The 20,396-nt window shown below is 42.0% G+C and overlaps 1 protein-coding gene across 22 annotated transcripts in view; it reads right to left on the reverse strand.

Annotated features, from left to right (window-relative positions):
* The window catches only part of DENND1A (DENN domain containing 1A), a 542,897-nt gene that overhangs the window by 285,939 nt on the left and 236,562 nt on the right, over window positions 1-20,396 (reverse strand). For all 22 annotated transcript variants that reach the window (XM_054501506.2, XM_054501505.2, XM_054501502.2 and 19 more), the window contains 2 exons: window positions 8,040-8,109; window positions 2,620-2,700 (listed from right to left, as the gene is read on the reverse strand). In XM_054501506.2, coding sequence (XP_054357481.1) covers window positions 2,620-2,700; window positions 8,040-8,109 — 151 coding nt within the window. The remainder of the gene's footprint in view (window positions 1-2,619; window positions 2,701-8,039; window positions 8,110-20,396) is intronic.

Consider the following 20,396-nt stretch of genomic DNA (forward strand, 5'->3'; position numbering starts at 1 on the left):
GGCAAATGACAGCTAAAGGGACTTGAACAAATAAAAAAGTAAAAAATAAAAAGTATAAAAAAGATAACTTAAAAAAGCCTTCTTTGATGCATTATTCCAAAATCTGTGTGTACATCAAAATACTACCTATGAAGTATTACAGTAGAGACGGTGTAGCGTGGGAACTAGTGATTAATTCAACAATGAGGATTAAAACAGGAAAAGTAATATGCAAGGTTCCAATATGACTCCATGAGATACCAACTTCTATACCAAAGGGCTAGAAGTTTAGTTGAGTAACAAATGGCCATATGGTGATTATGTAGCTCAGCAAATTCACTTAATAGCACAGAACCTGTTTTTGAATCTATAAATGGGAATCATATTATCTACTTCAAAACTGTTATGAAGAATAAATGTTATATATATGAAATGCCTACCATTCAAAAAATCGTATTTTAATACAAAATTATTATTGCTGTGAACTGCTAGTTCATATTACTATTTTTATCATCACTCATATCAGACACACAGAAATATACTCTTGCAGAGAGTGACTAGAGACAAAAAGTCCAGGATTAACATTTTATCAACATTTCAGGACGTATAACCTAGATGAGAGTAGCCCTTCAAAATCAGAAATGCAATATGGAGAGAGGAATTCCCAGTGAAAAGGAAAGAAAAAAAAAATCTGCCTTTACAGATTGATAGTAAATAGTGAGCCAACACAATTCCAAAACCAAGTAGTCCCCAGGCTGTCCTTTGAGATTCTGTCTTGCTCCATTGCCCATGAAATGCTGGGGACCAGGGGAGGTCAGAAACATTCCTAGAAACCACTGGCATGAAACAGCTGCGCCACCCCAGTAGTTCCTGCTGCCCCTGAGATGGCTTGTCCTTGAGGCCCGGCATGCACGCTGCCTGAGCAGCCATTTGAAGGAAGGAGTGGACCTTCCTCCCCAGCAGCTGGTGACCCAGCCAGGCTACTCCACAGCTACCTGTCGGATGTCATTACAGACTGAAGTGGTGAGATCAAGCTGCTTAGGAAAAAGGACAGAGACAAAGGCAGGGTTGCTTAGCTATACAGCAAGGACTGGGGCAGGTTTAAAGCTCATTTTTTCATCTTTTCCAGATGGTCTCCCCTGCCGTATGAGAATTTTTGTAACAAGGTTTCTTTCTTTCCTATGCTCTATTAAAACGGGCAAAAGTCTCTGTAAATTCATTTTTTTCTTCCTTCCTTCCTTCTCTCCCTCTCCTTCCACACAAACGGCACAGTGGAAAGACCATAGGCTTGAAGTTAGCCCTGGCTTTGAAAACTCAAGTCTTATCTTATTAACCACATGACCTTGGAAGGGCAGGTATCTTTTCCTCTTGAAACCTCATCCATGAAATGGGAATGTTAATATCGATTTTGTAAACTTGTTTTCAATATTAGAGATACATATTTAGTATAAATTAGGAACTTATTAAAATAGTAGATCTATTATTAATTACTGGTAGTAACACTGCTTTCAATTTTATCATCATTCTGAAAAAACCTACAAGGAATATTAATTTTCTTTAGGAGGGGAGATACCTTTCTACCACTGAATACCAACACCGTACCTGGTTCTAATGAAGATGAAAGACAAAACTCTTAAAATTTTCAGGCCCCATGACACAAGGGAAAAAGCCCCTGGATAATAATCAATACTTGGTCAAAGTATGTTCATCTGAGAATTCTGATGAAGGTACTGACAAGGGCTTTGAGGGTTTGACCTAGGGAATTAGAGAATTCCTGGAACCAAAATATGGAAAAGATCTCCTACACCTCTTCTGATGCCTTATCTGACAGATGAGGAAATTGAAGCCCACAAGGTTAAAGGTCCTGATTAAGATCACTCAGGTCATTGGCAAGACAATGACTAGGATGGAAATCTCCCAATTGGTATTTCAGAGCACAATGCATAACATGTAATAGCAGTATATATTTAGAGGCATTCAAAGAAACTATTACTATAGGCCAGGAACAACATTAAGCACTCTCCCGCTCTGTCCTCAAGGGACACATCGTCCAGTGAGGGGGACAGGAAAAGGAATCATTCCAATAGGGTGTAACTAAGTACCACAAAGTGTGCAAGATGCTTGGAGGTAATCTTAGCAAAACCTACGAGGTATCAAGGGAGGGTTTCTCTGGAAATAAAATCAGAATTGAGTTCTGAAGGATGAATATGTGTTACCCTGGCAAACAGGGGAGAGGAAATGTTGAAAGCTGAGGGTGCAGGATGGGCTTCAGCAAAGAGACATGCACAGCAGTGCTGTGGGGCGAGGGTGATACAGGGAGACTGGGACAGGGACTGAAGAAGCAGGCGGAGCCAGCTGTCCTATTTCAGCCCAGCATCTGTGATCCAAGAGATGCTGGTGATGGGATGATGGCCACAGAGGAGGGTGGGGACATTTAGGACATGTCTGTTTCTTATAGAATCTCAGAGAAAGGAAGAAATTCTACTCCCTGGACTATCTTGAACTCAGAGGTCTCAGAGTATTTGGGGGTAGGGTTAGGGGAGGTACAGGTGACAAAATACAATCCTGTTCAGCTAGCTCCCTCTTACTGTCAATAATGAAATGGGTTCTCAATGATGGCTAATACTCTGCCCCACTTACCACGCTGAGATGGACAGACACTCCTGGGTCAGGGATGGGAAGTTTGTGCAGAGTTTCAAGAAGCTCATTCCACTGATTTTCCTGAAAGAAATAAAAGGCCTAAGTAACAAAAGCAAGGCTGAGCCCTTAGTAAGATACCTGCAGGGAGGTCTGAGCACACATGACTGAGGGGGCTGGGGAGACGCTGGCCCCAGTATAGAAATAGGTTTGATATTCATGTAGGGTTTGACAAAAGACACCGTATATGCCTCAAACATAAGAGCCAAATAGATCCTCCTACACCAAGTTTGACATTTTCTACTCAGTGAGACACCTACCATGACCGCCTTTTATGGATCATATACCATAAGCTCTCAGCAAATCTATCCCCTAAACTCCATAGCAACAACTTTTAAATGCAAACAATCCTAGCTTACGGGGCGGGGGTGGTTAGGAGAAATAACGATGACACTATAGATCTTGTCTTCATCATCATTACCCTCAATTAATTTTACTGAATGTTCACCGGGTACACATGGCAGCCTCCAATTATGGAAAGTTAGAAATGAACTAAGTACAACAGCATGCAATATAGGATGGTGGCTATGCATTCTAATTCATGAAATTGAGCAACATGATGACATACAAAGCAATACAAATTATTTGACTGAAAATGGATTCACCTCTAAAATGCTCAAAATAACACTGCTCACAGAATTATCCAAATGCTATTTCTCCCACCTTGTGGAATTCTTTGTGCTAATACTGATAAGTGTATATTTGTATCTATTCACCCTCTATTTGATCCTCCCAACTACCCACTTCAACAATGTGAAAACTGAGGCTCCAAAAGGTGAAGCAACTTGTCTTAAATCAGCCTGTTAGTAAGTTGCACAGCTAAGGGGTGAAATGCAGGCTCCAGAGCCCTCCTGGCTTCACTACAGCTATCTTTAAGTAGTGAATTTAAGGAGAGGAAAAAGAAGATGCACCCAGACTACAAGCTTGTTTTAATCTGAGCTCTGACAAATCAAACAAGCTTCTCAGAGAGGAGATGAACTTGTGGGTGTGTGTGCATGTGTTTAGTTTTGCTCTGAAACAATCTCAAACTTACTGAACAGTTGTAGAAATTGTTAAAAAAAAAAAAAAGTTTTTATTATTTCCTGACCTATTTGAGAATGAGCTGCCAAGATTATGTCCCATCATCCATAGATACAAACAAGGACATTCTCCTAAATCACCACAATTAATCACTGCTGTGGTTTAAATGTTTCCCCCAAAAGTTCATGTGTTGACAATTTAAATATCATTGTAACAGTATTAAGAGGCAGGACCTTTAAGACGGGAGTACATCATCAATTAATGCCATTATTGTGAGAGTGGGCTTCTGATAAAGGATAAATTTGGCCCCTATCTTGTGTCTCGTCTCGAGTGCCACATGTTATGACCCAGCAAGAAGGTCCTCACCAGATGCCGGCACCAGGCTCTTGGACTCCCCAGCCTCCAGAACTGTGAGCCAAATACATCTCTTTTCTTTATAAATTACCCAGTCTGTGGTATTCTGTTATAGCAGCAGAAAACAAACTAAGAGAATCATAATAATCTGGAAATTAACACTGATGCAGAATTACCACCTTATCCTCAAGTTTTGCCAACTGTGCCAATAATATCCTTGGCAGCAAACAATCCACTTCAGAATCACATGTTGCAGTTAGTAGTTATAACCCTCTACTCATCGTCAGTCTGGAACAGCTCCTCAGTCTTTTCTAGATTTGTATGGCCTTGACAATGAGACCACCCATTTTGTAGAATAACTTTCAATTGTCTAATGTTTGGTCTAATGTCTGATTTCAATGTCCCTTCACTCATGATGTTTGCTTTCATCAATTGATTAATTCACTTGATATCTCTACAGTAACATTATTCTTTCTCTTTGCAGTAAATAACCATTTTGTGGATTCACACTTTGTGTAAATATCCCATTCCTCAAACTTTCAATGTATTCATTTACTTATTTATTTTACCATGGGTCCATAGTTTCCTGTTTTATTCAGTGTGATATAATCCTTTACTATCTTAATTTGTTTTGATGCTCAAATTGTTCCAGATATGACTAGAGGGAGCAGTCTTACTGCTTTTGTGTCCTTCTGACATGTTCCCATCATGTTTTTAGCAATTCCTTACTTTTTGGCACAAAAGATATTTCAGGTTCATCTTATACTTTCCCTGCCTCAGCCCCAGAATCAGGTTATTTCTTCAATGAGTCTGGGTTCCTTTTAGTGGGCAATGGTATTTAGAAACCAAGATCTGGGCACCATGTGTGCTCACTGCTCCTTAGTATTGCTCATGCCAGGCCCTTTCAGTCAATGGAGGCAGGGAACATATAACACACACATGGAACCACAATAGGCACTTCACATCTCTATTTATTTCTATATCCATTTTCCCATATTGAAAACCATGGGTTCACAACAATGGCTTCTATTCCAATCCAATATAGAAATTATTCTAGTTTTCTCCCTCTACTAGATACCTGTGACTTCATCCTACGAAAGTGAAAAACCTTGCCTGTATTTTCTTTTTATATTTGGTTATTTGTATGGAACCGCTCTTCTATTGCCATCCCTGCCTCCTTCCCTACCCAGATGTCCTCCCCCCCTCCTCCCTGACACTGACATCCAGGGCTGGGCCTCTACTGCCCAACCCCTCACACAAATGCCTTCCTTACCTCAGGATCCAACACACCAGTACTGGGCCACAGCTGCTGCCTCCCTTCTCACATGGATTCTTCTAGATTCTATTTGAGTTCTGACATCCCATGCTGAGCCTCTACCACCATGCTCCCACATAAACATCCTTCTCTCCCTCAGGCTCCGACACCCTGAGGCAGGCTGCTCCCTGGCTCAGATGCCTGCCTTGCCCTGCCATCCCTTCCACAAGGGTGCCCATTCAAGGTCTGATGAGCATGATGGGTCCATGGCCCAAACAGATACCCCAGTTACTCACACCTTGGTCTCCCACACCCCATGCTTAGCCATCACAATCTCTCTGTCTCTGCCTGTCTCTCTGTCTCTCTGTCTCTCTCTCTCTCTCACACACACACACATACACACACACAATAGAAGCCTGTCTTGCTTCCCAACCTTCCCAATGACTTTTGGATGGGAGAAGGTTTCAGCCCTGGGGCAGGAGGTAGATTCTGCTTCTTTAAATAAAAAATCTCTTCCTGTTCTAATCTGGTGACTAAAACCTTGCAAACAATTAAGCCAGTTGTAGGCAGATTTCCTATCATCTGTGTCATAATTCTTTTAACCAAACGGGGGAAGAAAAGAGTCCTGGGTTCAAGAGAAACAGACTCCAACTAAAACATGTTACTGATCTCAGTCTGACATCCCAAGAGGCAGAGTCCTGCTGGAGCAATCGCCCAGAGGAAAGGTTCACCAATTTTACAGGGTAATAATCCAATCTCCCATATGTGTAGGTTGTACCTACCCTTTTATAATCTTTCCTGAATCACATGTTTTAAAAAGTGTACTAAGTTCTTTGCTTTGCTGAGTTTTTTCTCTTTTTTTTTTTTTGGACTGGAACATATGGAGTGAAAAAAAATGTGAGTCAATCTCCAATTCAAACCTGTTAAGAGCCTACATATTATACAATTCTGTTTATTAAATACACCTTTCAAATTTGAGTGAAAACCTGAATGTTTGACTAAAGGTAACTGTGAATCAGAAATCGATGAACAGACCCAAGGTGACCTCCTAACTCATTCATCAAAGAGTAATCCACTTCTTTTATGACAGAATCCCCTGACATCTAAGCTTCTTCTCACAGTGAGCGTAGTGATCAAGGAAGCCGTTTCTATTAGTTATTCCTTCCATTTACTGTGACCTCTGGAATACATTTGCCAGTGAGTAAATCTATCTCTAAAAAAATGATTTAGTCATTATACACACAATTTCCCCCTTTCCTCCAAAACAGCATTTCCCAAAGTGTGTTCCAGGAAACACTCCTATCTCAGAATGCTAAGATTTATCACAGAATTAAAGGGGTTTGGGGCAAAACAAGATGGGAAGCACAGGAGACCCAGGTTTCTCCAATGCAAGACTTTGTAGAGCTTACATTACATGAATCTTAAGGAGATGAAAATGAAACACAGTTTTCCCTCCCCTGGACCCCAGTGTGACTGAACTGGTACCCTTTTCATGGACCATTTCTCAGAACTAACACTCAAATTGCTCAGAACATTCAACAGAAAAAAATTAAGGGAAAATTTTCCTTAACATTTAATAATAATGGATCACTTTAATTAAAAATCTTAGGCCATTTACAAAAAGGAAAATATAAGACATTAGATATACAGACAAATATTCAACTTACTAATAATCAAAGAAATGCAATTAAAACAATGAGACTTTTTTACTTGTCATTTTACTTGTCAAACAATGAATTCAACAAATGATACTGATTAGAGTATCGTGACCCAGGCACTCTCTTACATTGCTGGTAAAGGGTAACCTTTAAGAAAACAGCAGAATTATTTTGGAAAGCAGTTTGACAAATGTTTTAAAAATGTTTATGTCCACTGATCTTACAATGGCCCATCTGGGATTCTCCTTTTAAGGAAACAATCCAAAATGAAGAAAATGCTTTACCCTCATAGATGCGAATGGTTACACTTCTCATAACAGTGGAAAAATCCCAAACAATTAACAATTTCCAATAATAGGAAAATGCTTTGGTAAATCAAGGTACATGATAAAATGCTATGCAGCCATGAAAAATATTTATAACATTTTTAATAGTGTGGGAGGCACGCCTGTTATAATGGCATCTGAAAATGTGGGCTACAAAAATCTACATAAAGGTCCAATTGGCCTTTGACATCCATGGAAGATACCTTACCTTATCACTTCTTCCAAAAGTACAGCAAGGTACAGATGAATTTTTAACGTAATTTGCAGACCCCTACAAAAGTTACTGTAAAAGCACCACAAAGCTTTATTGAAATGGGAACTCAGGACAGCTGGGTAGGTCACTTGCCAGTTAAGTGTTTTACTTGCAAACCCCAGATTTGCAGCATGACATGAGCAATTCAAATATGTGCCTCAGCAAAATTATAATTGAATACATGTCACAAACTTTCTGGGCTACTTGGGAATATTAGAAACTGTGAACATTAACTCTGTGAACGTTAAGGGTCTATTTATCATTTCTTTAATGCAAAGAAAAACTTAAAAAGAAAACAACCCAAAATGCTAGGAATATTTATTTTAGGGAAGGGAGTGGGGCAAATTAAAAGTGATTTTCTTTTCCTTCCTATTATTTTCTGAATTTCCCAAACTTTCTATAATGGGCATACATCACTTTTTTGGTAAAATATAATTTTAATTTCATAAAAATTAAAGCTTATTTGTTTAAAAGAATTATTTTAAAAAGGTAAATACCTGTCTTTTTGTCGTGTAATCTGCCAGGATGTTAAGCAGCTTATAAAATACCTCGAACCAGGGGAGATAGCTGGAGGAAGAAGAGGAAACACATGAAATATTAGTATGCAGGTCAAAAACTTTAACCAGGATCTAATTCAAGACTGATACATTTCAGTTTTGCTCTACATCCTGAAGAGTCTTCCTGTCACAGACTGGTGGAAACACAAACTGGCGAAATGCTAATTATTTCTGAGAGTTTAAAAAATTGCCTGTGCAAGGCAGAGGATTGAATGTCCATTATAAATTATTCCCATGCCTCAGAGCTAGAACAGTTCACAGAGAAGAAATTCAAAGCCGACTCCACAATCAGGCACCATCTCTGAGAAGTCCCCTGGCTTCTCCCAGCACACCCACCCTTCCCAGGAAAGCTTCAGTTTCTCATGATGGGACAGACACAGACACAGACACACACACTGACACACACACACAGCATTCCCACTGCAGGCATCTGCAAAGGGTCCCAATGCCCCCATGAGCCCAAAGCCATCCATGTTGCTGCAACAGACATTCTACCCATCACACACCACCTCTCTATCTACTTCAAGATGAGTTCCACTTCCCCAACCCCACTGCCCTCCACCAGGTCCTGGCCATTGCTCCCCTTCACTCAGAGCAGCCTGGCTGCTGACATCAGTCCTGTGGTCCACTCTGTGTGGCTTGTTTTTTTGTTTGTTTTGTTTTGTTTTGTTTTTGAGATGGAGTGTCACACTGTCGCCCAGGCCGGAGTGCAGTGGCATGATCCCGAGATCATGTACTTAATTCCTGCAATGATGCCCATCACTCCAGGATCCACTCCACATTTGTTAGGATGGACTTCTGGGGCTCTTCACTGCCAGGCCCTTGCCCACTTTTCTGGTTGTTCTCTGTCTACTTCCCCATAGATACGCTCCCCTCACTCCTCTCACTCCGGAACGTCCTGGCATCTTTGAGCCTGCCTGGGCTTAAATACACTGGGCCCTTTTCTCCCCGACCTCTGTAGGTCTAGTCTAGCTGACTTCTACTCATCCTCCTAACTGTCCCTCACCCCCTCCCCATCCCCACTTCATGTGCCCTAATTCTCTCTTTTCTGTGCTGCCCTGGTCATGAGAATGCTGCTGTCAGAACATTCCCCACATGATGCAGTCCTCAATGGCATGTCTGTTTTCTCAACAGACCACATGCAAACAGAGAGGAAGGGGCCTATCTTTCTTCACTTTGTCTTTCCAGTGCCAAGAATGGCACCTGGCACACCATCAGTGCTCAGCGTTTACTGAGCAAATAAAACCAGACAAAGACTGACGGCAAGGGCACACGCATCCTATGGAATTGTTGAAAAGTATCCACACCCCCAAGCAGTTTTGCCACTTACTTTCAATGGCTTTGTTCTCTAGAAGGAAATTTTCCAAAACTACATCTAACAGCAAGCGAGAAGAAGGTTTTACTAAGCACTTGCTGGCCTGGTCATGTCTGCCCTGCTGCGCTAACAGAGTCCAATACCGACAGAGATGGACACGAGGTAGCACACAGATGTGATATCCTGCCAGGGAGAGGGGAATCAGTACCCTGTGCAGATTACCGGCTGCGCCGCTGAGGGTAATAAATGAAGTGAGAGGCAACAAAGAGAACAGATAAAGTGCACAGTCCTCTGTCATTAACGTCTGTCTAAAGCCAGCACATGCTACTGTAAAATTTAAGTAGCTTATCAAAATATACTGATAAGCAACTTAACTTTTCACTTCTATGACAGTATTATCACTTACGTTAATATGTTTCAATCAGCCCTGGCAGCTGCATATTGACTATTACATAGCAAATGACTGCTGCCACTTTGCACAGCATTTACTTTGGCAGAGTAATGTAAACATTCAAGAGGGATTAGGGAGCAGATAAGTTTCTCCTTTCCTATTCTGTTAAATAAACCTCGGCCGAGTTAAAAGCCATTATAGTATGAATGAGAAATCCCCTCAGAAGAAAACTCTTGCACAGATTAGACGACTCAGTAAACAAATTCGACCAAGGATTACAAATTTTTTTTTCCTGAAAGCAAAATACCACTAGTTAAATCCAGCCACTGAAAGTCAGGAGGCAGGGGGGAAGAGGCAAGAAGGGGAAATAGAATCTTGCAAGAAAACTGTGACTTCAAGTAAACAAGAGAAAAACTGAATCATTTTAGAAATATTTGGTGAAGTGATATGGGGCAGGCTGGGTGCTCTAACAGTTTAGGACTACAGCATCCATCGAAGTAGTTTTGGATGAGTAGGTTCAACTGACCAATGTGGCTTGGGCACAGAAGCTCCAGCCTCCGCGTTGTCACCTGCTGTGAGGATGAAGGAGGTGACGTGGGAAGGAGCTCCTAGCCTACTATAGATGGCACCCTGGTTCTCACACTCAGCCTCAGCCTCAGCCTCACCAAGTCAATTCTTTTTGGCTATGCTAAGCAGAACCACTGGCCACAAGAAGTTTTGCAGTTATCCTGGAAATCAGCCATTTCTTTCTCCCTTTGGCCTGACCGGACACAACTGTTCCCCACATGTTGTCCCCTGTACACTGACAGATGAATATCTAGTGATGGCAGTGTTAAGGTTTTGAAACCGAAACCCAGCTGTCTTCTTCTTCAAAGGGCCCCTGTTTTCCCCTGTTGGGAGGCCAGGGTTCACAGCGGAGCTCTATCCAGCGGCGTTTCCTGTCCTGCTTCATTAGAGCCGCCACAACAGCTTGCGCGGCCTGCTAGGCTGCAGGTGAGGCTGCAGGGACCCTGCACTCCAGTCTGTGTGTGTCTGTCATCGTTGAATAAACAATCCTTCCCAGCCCAAAGACAGAAACAAACACTCTAGTACACTGCACCAACTTGGACATCTAACGGGGTGCGACCATCCGTGGTCTGCCTCTGCCTGCTGCCTTTGTGTGACGGCTTGAGTCCCCACTGCGGAGTACCACAGTGGGGACTGTGGTGGACTCTGTCCAAGGGTGGCACAAAGGGTCCTCCTGCACTCAAGAAAGCTATGGTCCTCATCAGAAAGAGACACACCCACAACAGAGTAACAGTTGGGGTGGAAAGAGCTGGAAGTCCTTCCCAAGTGCTTTATTTAGTTTAGGCTTTTGGACTGATGTAGAAGATGATCATGGAGCATCATCATGACCCAATCAGAAGACAGAAAAAAGTGAAAGGGAACAGCCTGCTCCCCAGGCACCTGCCTGGATCCAGGCTTCTCTCCCTTCTCACCCACTGTGGCTCAGGTAACTCTGTCCCAGGCTCTGCCCTCACTCCCAGACCTGAGAGTCAAATGGAGAGGCTTGTGTTTCATATGAGGTAATAAAAAGTTTTAAACTTGAGAAGTTTCCTCCACCCACTGCTTTCCTGATCTGGGGTCCCACAGGCCCTTGTAAGGAGGGCAAGGGCAGGTTCTAAGGACAGCACTTATGGCAATAACAGCCCATAGTCAAAATCACCCTGAAAAAGCCCTTAAATTACCTCCAAATATGGCGGACATGGTCTGTGTAAACACAAAGTAGTTAGCCTGAGTTGTGGCATCAGGCTGAATGACAGCATCCTGCAACTAAATCTGTCCACCGGGTGAGCTGCTGGCTCTTGAGCTGAACTGAGAGCAGAGGACTCCCTTTTCTAATCTCACTCCACTTGGGATGATAATCACTCCAACTGGTGAGTTTGTGTACATGTGGATGACTGGCCTTGTGTAAGTTCAGCGTGAATATAAACGGATTCCACTTCTTTAAGTATTAAAACAGAAAACCATTAAAAAATTTTAAGGGCTCTCCGACTCCTCTTTCTACTAGTTCAGTTCAAAGCTATGAGATGGGACCAGGCAAGGTAGGTGTGGAAGAGAGCAGGGGGCAGGGATGGTGGGAGAGGGTGACCAAGTCGAGGAAGGCAGCAACCACCTGGGAGAATGCTGGTCCACAGCAGGACATCAGACTCAGGTGACGAGAGGAGGCTGTCCTCCCGAAGGGGCAACCTGGTGTTAGAGTCCAAGTGGGAGGAGAAGGGTATCCCACTGAGGGGTCATTGGGCATGGTGTGCTGGGGCCCAAGCAGAGTGAGGGGGCTGGTAAGGGAAAGTCAGCGTCTGAGCAGGATGAGGAGGGAGTCTCATGGGTGAGGCCTGACTTGGAGTTTCATGACTCAAGGGGGCAAGGAGGGGTTAGGCCTGGCATAGGATAAAGACAGCATCTATGTGGAGTGGAGGGCCTGATCAGCAATGGTATTAGAACCCAGAAGAGTACAAAGAACATCTGGAAGGCAGTTCAATGTGGGATGTCAGAGCCTGAGGGGTGGGAGGGCTTCCACCAAAGTGGGGGTTGGGGGAGGGGAGGGAGGCGAGGCAGAGTCCATGTGGTTGAGAATGCTGTCCATGATAGGAAGGGGCAGCAGCAGCTCTGCCTAAGGTGCCACAGTTCAAACAGTAGCACATGCTACTGTAAAAACAGGGTGAGGAGGGTGGCGCTGTGTAGGAAGGGGGCTGCAGCAGAGGGCCACTGGTTACAAACAAGGAACACATCAAGACTGACCAAGCTGGTAAATATATAATGGGAACCAGGTGTCTTACTATCAGAAGAGAGTTACAAATCCAGTTACGGAAAGAATGAGAATGAACCCCATGGTGTCAAACTGGAACTGAATGTAACTATGGGGCATCATGATGTTCAGTAGATACGTAGGAAAGTAGAGACAGATAAAATAAATAGAAATACAAATCTATGTACATACATACATTCTCTAGTTTTAGTCACTGAGAAGGCCTGGAAGCAGAGATATCCCAATTATAATGAGCACACTTAGTGCCCAGATATTGGTTTCTAAATACTATTCTCCAGTAATAGGAACCTGGGCTCCTTGAAAAAAAAAGTCTGATTCCAGGGCTGGGGCTGGGAAATGCTGTGTTGGGTAAGAAAAAAAAAAAAAATAGCAGTGCTCAACACATGATCAGGACATATCAACAGGACACGAAAGCCAGTGAGGAGGGGCTTCCACTGACAAAATCTGCATGACAGGCAGAAGAAAGCGCATGAGCGATGGCTTTAGAACCAGGGGGGAAGTAATTCTTTCCCCTCATCTTGACCTCAGCAGAGCCCAGTGGATTTCAGCCTTATCAGAACCAGCGTCTACTTTGCTATCCTAAAAACAAAATCTTAATGTAATCTAGTCATTCACAAAACCAAAATAATGCTCTGGTTCTCCTATAAAAGAGAAATAAAAATAAAAGCAATTTGCAATAAAATTTTAGGATGTAACACTCAGGCACCATTAGAATAGATGATACAATGAAGCAGTGCCTCCCCGGTGAAGACTTGCAGCAGAGCTGCTTGTGTTCATGTTGGGACTGATGAGTTTAAAAGTAACATGACACAGGGTCTTTCAGTTGCTTTTGGTGACTTGCTACTGTCTGAGGAGCTCCTGACATTCCATGTTGAATACTTGAGGAGAGGTATCCCTTTCTTTCTGTCAGCAGATTTTGCCAACGTGTTTCCAATGGCAAAGTGTCCCTTGGTTACGACTGTTCAGCACTCAATATTTAAAGCCTTCCTATTAAAACAAAACAAAACAAAATCTCCTCCCCAATGTTAAAAAGCAGAGCAGCATGGCACATGCTGGGGAGAACACTGGCTTGAGTCTGGTAACCCCGAGTTTGAATGTTAGTTCTGCTCCTTTCTAGATGTGACACCTTGGGAAAGCAGTCTTCCCAAAACTCAGTTTCCTCCTCTATGAAAAGATATACACCACCTGCTAATGTACCTGATGGACATGACAGCCACCAATCCAGAACACGCTTCCTGTCCCCCTTGGCAATCTCAGCTTTGGGAATCTCTCTTTGATTCCTGGTGTCTGGGTCAGAGGCTCCTCCAGAACTCTACAGAAATTCCTCATACCGTGTGGTCAACCAGAATGGGCAGAAAAACAGAAGCTCTTATAAGAGGAAAATACTCACCAACAATGTGACTGCTTCAAACAACATGACCCTTCTCCACCCTTCCAGTTTCCAGACAATACCACTCCTATCCACCCTTTCAGTTTCACCTAGCATCTATCCCTGCTCCTCTGTGTGTATTTCAGCCAAACATCTATAATAAAATGCAAATTTGCCATAAAGTAAAACTACAACTCTTGCAAAGGAGACTGGATTTTATGAAGCCCATGTTGGATATGCTGGATACCCGCTCAGAGTTGAGGCAAAGTCACTGACAAATGAAGACCTGGCTGTGTTAGACCACTTAACAAGACATGAAGAGAAAAATCAAGAAAAACAAGGATAGTAACACAACAGTCACATCAAAAGAAAATGATTTCAATATCAAAGGATAAAAGAGACCTTTGGGAAACTGAAGTCCTCAAATACTTTTGGAAAAAAATGACTCCTTTTATGATTATGCTGTGAAAGTCAACTATGAACTGTTATTAAGTCAGAAAAATTATAACCTCCTCTCCCCACAATACTTGATGCATTATTCTAAGAATTACTGCATTGTTGGAATTAAGAGACAGAGTTTGTTGAGGTAAATTTATACTTTTTAATACTTTTTCTAGATAAAATCCTAACCTTTTCCTCATTTTTACTATGAGCTTTTGGTCCCCATTTAAATTGATGCATTTTATTCCCAGAATATGAAGACCTCCTGGGCTTACTAGACATTAAAACTCCCCATCGTTTATAATACATGCTTGTTTGCCTGTCTTCTCCATTGGCGTCAACTCCATGAGATCAAGGACGGTGACTGTGTATTGACTGTTTAATCCCTAATTATTCCTGGCACATGTGAGACATTCAATAAATCATAGCTTCCCTACGTAACTCATCTCTATAGGTTCTATTAAGGCCATTAATTACCACTAGAGCTACAGAGTAACAGTCAACCAACTCTAGTCGGGAGGTGAGGATCCAAATTTAGCAGGCAGCATTTGGGTTTGGAAAATGACCCAGTTTTTAAAAAACAATTCCTGCCAATGTCCTGCTGGAGTCTGGGCGAAATAATGAGTATAGAGCAAGTGATTATTCAAAGTAGATCAAGGAATACTTACAAACAAGATTTCTTGCCCTTTGCCCATCTCCTCAACACAAGTAAACCCCACCATCTACTCTTTTTGTTCCCATTTCAATTGCTATGGAAAAACTTCACAAAACCAGGCTGATTACAATCATCTGAAAACCTAATTTTTCAAGCACACGTGAACCCTTAAAATTGTTCAAGAATCCTCTAATCTGTAGTGCAACAGGCCTCCTGTTGCCCACCCCCTCCAGTGTGCTCCAAACATTTTTCCTCTTCTGTCCCTCTCTTCAGAAGATACTCTTCTCTCCAAACTCACCAAAGAGAAAAGCTTTCACATGAGCTCTTCCACTCCTATACTTCTCATTCCTTCCCCTCTCCCTCCTAACTGGAGGTGAGAAGGAGGAAAGACCCTAGAGCCCAGCTGCACTGCCTTCTGTAAGACGTATCTTCTCCCCTATTTATATTCAGCCAGCAAGCATTACCACCTTTAAGCACAACAGAAATCACTCATGTGTGCTGGTCTATGATTCTCAAACCACAACCTCAGCACCGAGGTTATATGTGGTTCCTCCCTAAGGGAAAAGCACACCTCATCTTCCTGAGATAACCACATTTAGCTTCAATGAACATTTTTACAGAATTTAAAACTGAGATGTTTCCAGTCCAAACATCACACATTTCTAGATGATTCATTTTTCAAATGTTCCATCAATGGCATCTACCCACATATTTTCCCATGCTTATTAAGACCCACCAGTATATATGCCTGGCCCTCTGCTAGGTACATGGGGGAATAAGGCCCATGTCTCAGCATCTGGGGAGCTCACAGTCTAAAGAGGGAAGCAGAAACACTGGCAGATAATGTCAGCAGCACTGGGTCAGTGCTTTGATAGAGGTTCACAAAGGGAACACAGAAGAGGTTCTGGAAAGTCTTCCAAGAGGAAGTGACACCTCACTGATCAGCTTGACACTGACTGCAAAGTCAGGAGACCCACCTGGGTTTGAGTACCAGCTCTGTCACTTACTGGCTGTGGCCTGAGCCATGCTCTTCCTTCCCTACATGTGAAATGGGGATATAATATCTATCCTCACATGGTTCTTTTGAGGCTGAAACATATGTAAATGTACCTATCACAGTGCCTGAAACTGAGTACAATTTGTTTCACCCTGATAATACCATACTCTTTGATAACATCAAAAGTCAAAGGAACCTCAGTAAGAGAAAAACACAATCCTCTTTGGGAGCTCTAAGCCAGTCTCACCCAGTCTGGGCATTCTGCTTTGCTCACAGCTGCTAATCTCAAACTGTAAATTGATTACGATATTTAGTTAAGCTCAAGAATCTCTGATTTATGCCCATAATTAATGTCCCATTGTGATACCTATTATATCTATGCAGGAAGATATATTATATGTACTGAATGAGTAGAAATATTAATTTGCATTATGAAAAAACACCAAAAACTCCCATAAAACATCTGTGCTTATATAAATCTACCCAAACATACACTTGGATTTGATTTTGGAAACAAGGCTCTTTTCTTTCTTGATGGGTATTCAATAATTGTTGCTTTTAGAGAGTGGCTTTGTCATCTTCTTTTCTGTGAGAGTATTACTTTGATTGAAGGAGATTGCTCAGGAGGAAAGCACAGAGGCACTTTTCTGTTATCACCGGTGAAGTGTTGGTAACATGAGATCTTTGGAATAATGGCACCTGCACTGACAATTCAGTGTAATTCTCAATATTTTCAATTGAGCCCAGGCAGGGTGAGCACATAGGCCTTTCATCATTTTCCTAAGAGAGTCTATGATGCTGCCTACTCCTGTATTCACACACCTGCAAGACTTTCCCCATTCAGAGTATCTTATTTTATGGTTTAAATTACTACTGTAATATAATGTAATGGGTTAGTGAGGTTCTAACTAAGGCCCAACCTACTGGAGCTTTCATAGCCTAGGAAATACACTGTCTCTACTAGAAAAAAAAAACACAACAAAAGGAAGAAATGGATACATGAGGAGCCCTGTCCTACTTGCAGTAATAAACAAAAAAATCAATGATCCCAGTCAGATGCCATTTGATATTAATCTCATTTTAGGGCTGGAGAATAGAAGCTAATGCAGTAAGGGGGGAAATATGTATCAAGTGTTAGGTGCTTTGAAATATTACTCTTCATAACTCTGTGAGATGAATTATCCCATTTTACAGATGAGAAAATTGAGTCGTAGAGAAGTGAAGTAATTTCCCTAAGATGACACAGCTACTAAAACCACAGATCAGACACAAAACCAGTCCAGCCTGATTTCTAAGTTTGACCTGCTCTAAACAATACAATAGTTGTATGATCACGTACAACGATAAATCCTGAGATTAGGATATAAAATCCTTACCTTGTGGTTCTCACTGTAGTGCTTGATAAGATAAAGGAAAGCTTGCTTCCAAAAGCCCCTCGGCTCCAAGTGTTCTGAGCAATCTAACTCTGGCTACCTCCCAACAATTCAGTGTGTTTTCTTACTTTGCCAGCTCCAGGGACACTAGTCATGTGTCAGCTCTTTATTGCTTCAGGAATTAGTGTACATGTTATATTCAGAAACACAAATATAAATAGCTCAATTTAAAATGTTTTAATCAAACACAGCAGAAGAGTATTTTAAGTTTCCAGTGTTTCGTGTCAAGACCCAGTGCCTCTGCTATACCCTAAATGCATATTTTTAAGAACTTTTTCTAGAAAAACTATGGCCTATGTCTTAGATTCTTAAACAGACTGTGTTGCCTTTTTTAATTTAAAGTATAAAGCTTTAAATGTATGCTTATGGTGACAATTAAGGAAATGCTAGATTAGACAGGGCATCAGCTTTCCACAAATAGTACTCATTTAAGTTCATTTCCACCCCAGATCTCTGCTTGAATGTTATATCATTCAATCGCAAATCTCTCTATAAAAGTGTCTGGCTGTCTCTTAAACCCATTTACGCTCTATGCTTCAATGCCTTTCCTTGGCAACTTTTTCCATATGCTTAACTTCTTTCAGGGAAGCAGTTCTGTCTCAATTCACAGAACAGCACACCAATCAACACAAGCAGGCAGGCAGGTAAAGAAAGGAAGAAGGAGAGACGGGCACACAGAGAAAGTAGGATATGAATGAAGCTAGTCCATTAAAAGCAATGTTTTAGGAGGCAGAGTTTTAGCCCAAAATAAAATGAACCTCGCACCTACCCCCAAGCAATCAGAGAGCTCTGAACTTGAATTTATAACCCAAACACTCTGTACCATATGCAACTTGAGACACACAACTGGTGGCACTACTGGGGATTTATGACTTATGACTTGTTCATATTTAATTTGTAACCAAACACTTCCCCTTCCTCTTAGCTACCTTAGAACTCTTGATTAACTCTTGTTTTCACAGGTCAGAGGTTAAATAAAGGAAAGGAAGCATTCTGGGGTGAGATTGCCCAGAGCACCACATCCAAGAATGACCCTGTGCAAGGAACATTAAAATAAGCGATAAGGCCAGAGATTGTTCCAGACAGCTGATGTTCAAAGCCTCCTTCGGGTACGAAGCAGAACCTTTCAACTAGAGAGCTGGCAACAAAGACAGATGGGAAACTGGTCTGCTCTCAAGTTACCTTTAGTGACGAAGCAACTCTTTCACCGAGAAGTTTTTCCCAAAATGTTTCTGAAAATGAAACCGAGCGGTTTGAGAGAGAGTAAAGCAAGAATTTGTGCAAGGCAAGCAGCCCTTCTTCTTGCTTCACTCTGCCATGGGATTCTGTCTGGCCCACCAGATTCTCCTATTCTAAGGAGAAGCTTCACAGCTATCTAATTTTGCAGCAGACTGGGTCAGGCTGAGGGAAGCAAAATTATTTGCACACATTTCATTACTTGGAAGCCCAGCAACCCTGAAGAGGACTGAATCTATTCAACTACAACTACAAGATCCACCTAGGTCCAAGCACATTGACTGCTGTGCACCAAACCGATCAAAGTATTAGAAGTAGAGTGGTAAATATTTTAATAGTACTGGAGACCATTTATTCAGGAATTTACCAAATGCCAGGAGCTTTATATGCCTTTGCTTATTTACTCATTGTAATTCTAGATAGGGTACCATTATATCCCCAGATACCGAATGGCAAAACTGACGCCCAGAAAAGCTAACTTGCTCACAGCCACACAGCCACAAAGTAGATGAGGGTCAAATCCAGTTCTGTGTGACTTCCTATACTAGTAAGTACTTTTCTGAAAAAAAATCCCTGGGAATGGTTTCAGTAAAGTGTATGTTACACAGTGATTATACTTTACATTTGACTAGGTGTTGTCAAAATGAGATAATAATTAAGCTCACTTGTTTTATAGATAGCATTCATTCACTCATTCATTGCCTAATATATATAAGTCAGGCACTGAGTAGAGAGTGGAACATGGCATAACTTCCACTAAAGTTGGTCCCTGGTTTAGATTTGTGCGAGAAGTCATCGTGGCATTAGGAATGATCTGATAGAGGCAACAGGCGCAGAGCTTGGAAAATGTGGTAAGTAATGGTTGGGCCGCCCTGAAAAGAGGTATGATGCGCATTCCTTCTGTACCCAAACCACACAGCAGCCACAGCATGAAATAGGCGGGTTTCTCAAATGAGCCTTTCAACAGAACAGAGGGCCCCAAACACGAGCAGGCTGAAGAGCTGGGAATCCACGACAAGGCACCCAAAGCTACGACATAAAATGCCACTGGTCACTTTCTGTTGAGACCCTGATGGAACTCTTACCCTCAGCCACTCCCGATTTTTAAAATAACCTTTGTACAGATGGCACTGCTTTATTATAAGCCATGAAAAGCAGTCCATAATGTTACAAAAGCCTAAATTTGTTGTTAAAAAAACTCCCTCACAATAAGGCTGTATTTATAATTTTCAAAACAGAAACCCTAAAAACTAAATTTTCGAGAAAAGATGCTCAGTCAGCAAACCTCCTGGCAGAAATACATTTCTCCGATGTAAATTCTTTTTTTTTTTTTCCGAGACAGAGTCTTGCTCTGTCGCCTAGGCTGGAGTGCAGTGGCATGATCTCGGCTCACTGCAACCTCCACCTTCCAGCTTCAAGCGATCCTCCCACCTCAGCCTCCCAAGTAGCTGGGATTACAGGTGCATGCCACCATGCCCGGCTAAATTGTGTATTTTTAGTAAAGACGGGGTTTCATCATGTTGGCCAGGCTGGTCTCGAACTTTTGACCTCAAGTGATCCACCTGCCTCAGCCTCCCAAAGTACTGAGATTAAAGGTGTGAGCCACTGCACCTGGCCTCTGATGTAAATTCATAAACTCATATAGGATTGA

The sequence above is a fragment of the Pongo pygmaeus genome, chromosome 13 (assembly GCF_028885625.2).
Source record: "Pongo pygmaeus isolate AG05252 chromosome 13, NHGRI_mPonPyg2-v2.0_pri, whole genome shotgun sequence".
NCBI classification, from domain to species: domain Eukaryota; kingdom Metazoa; phylum Chordata; class Mammalia; order Primates; family Hominidae; genus Pongo; species Pongo pygmaeus.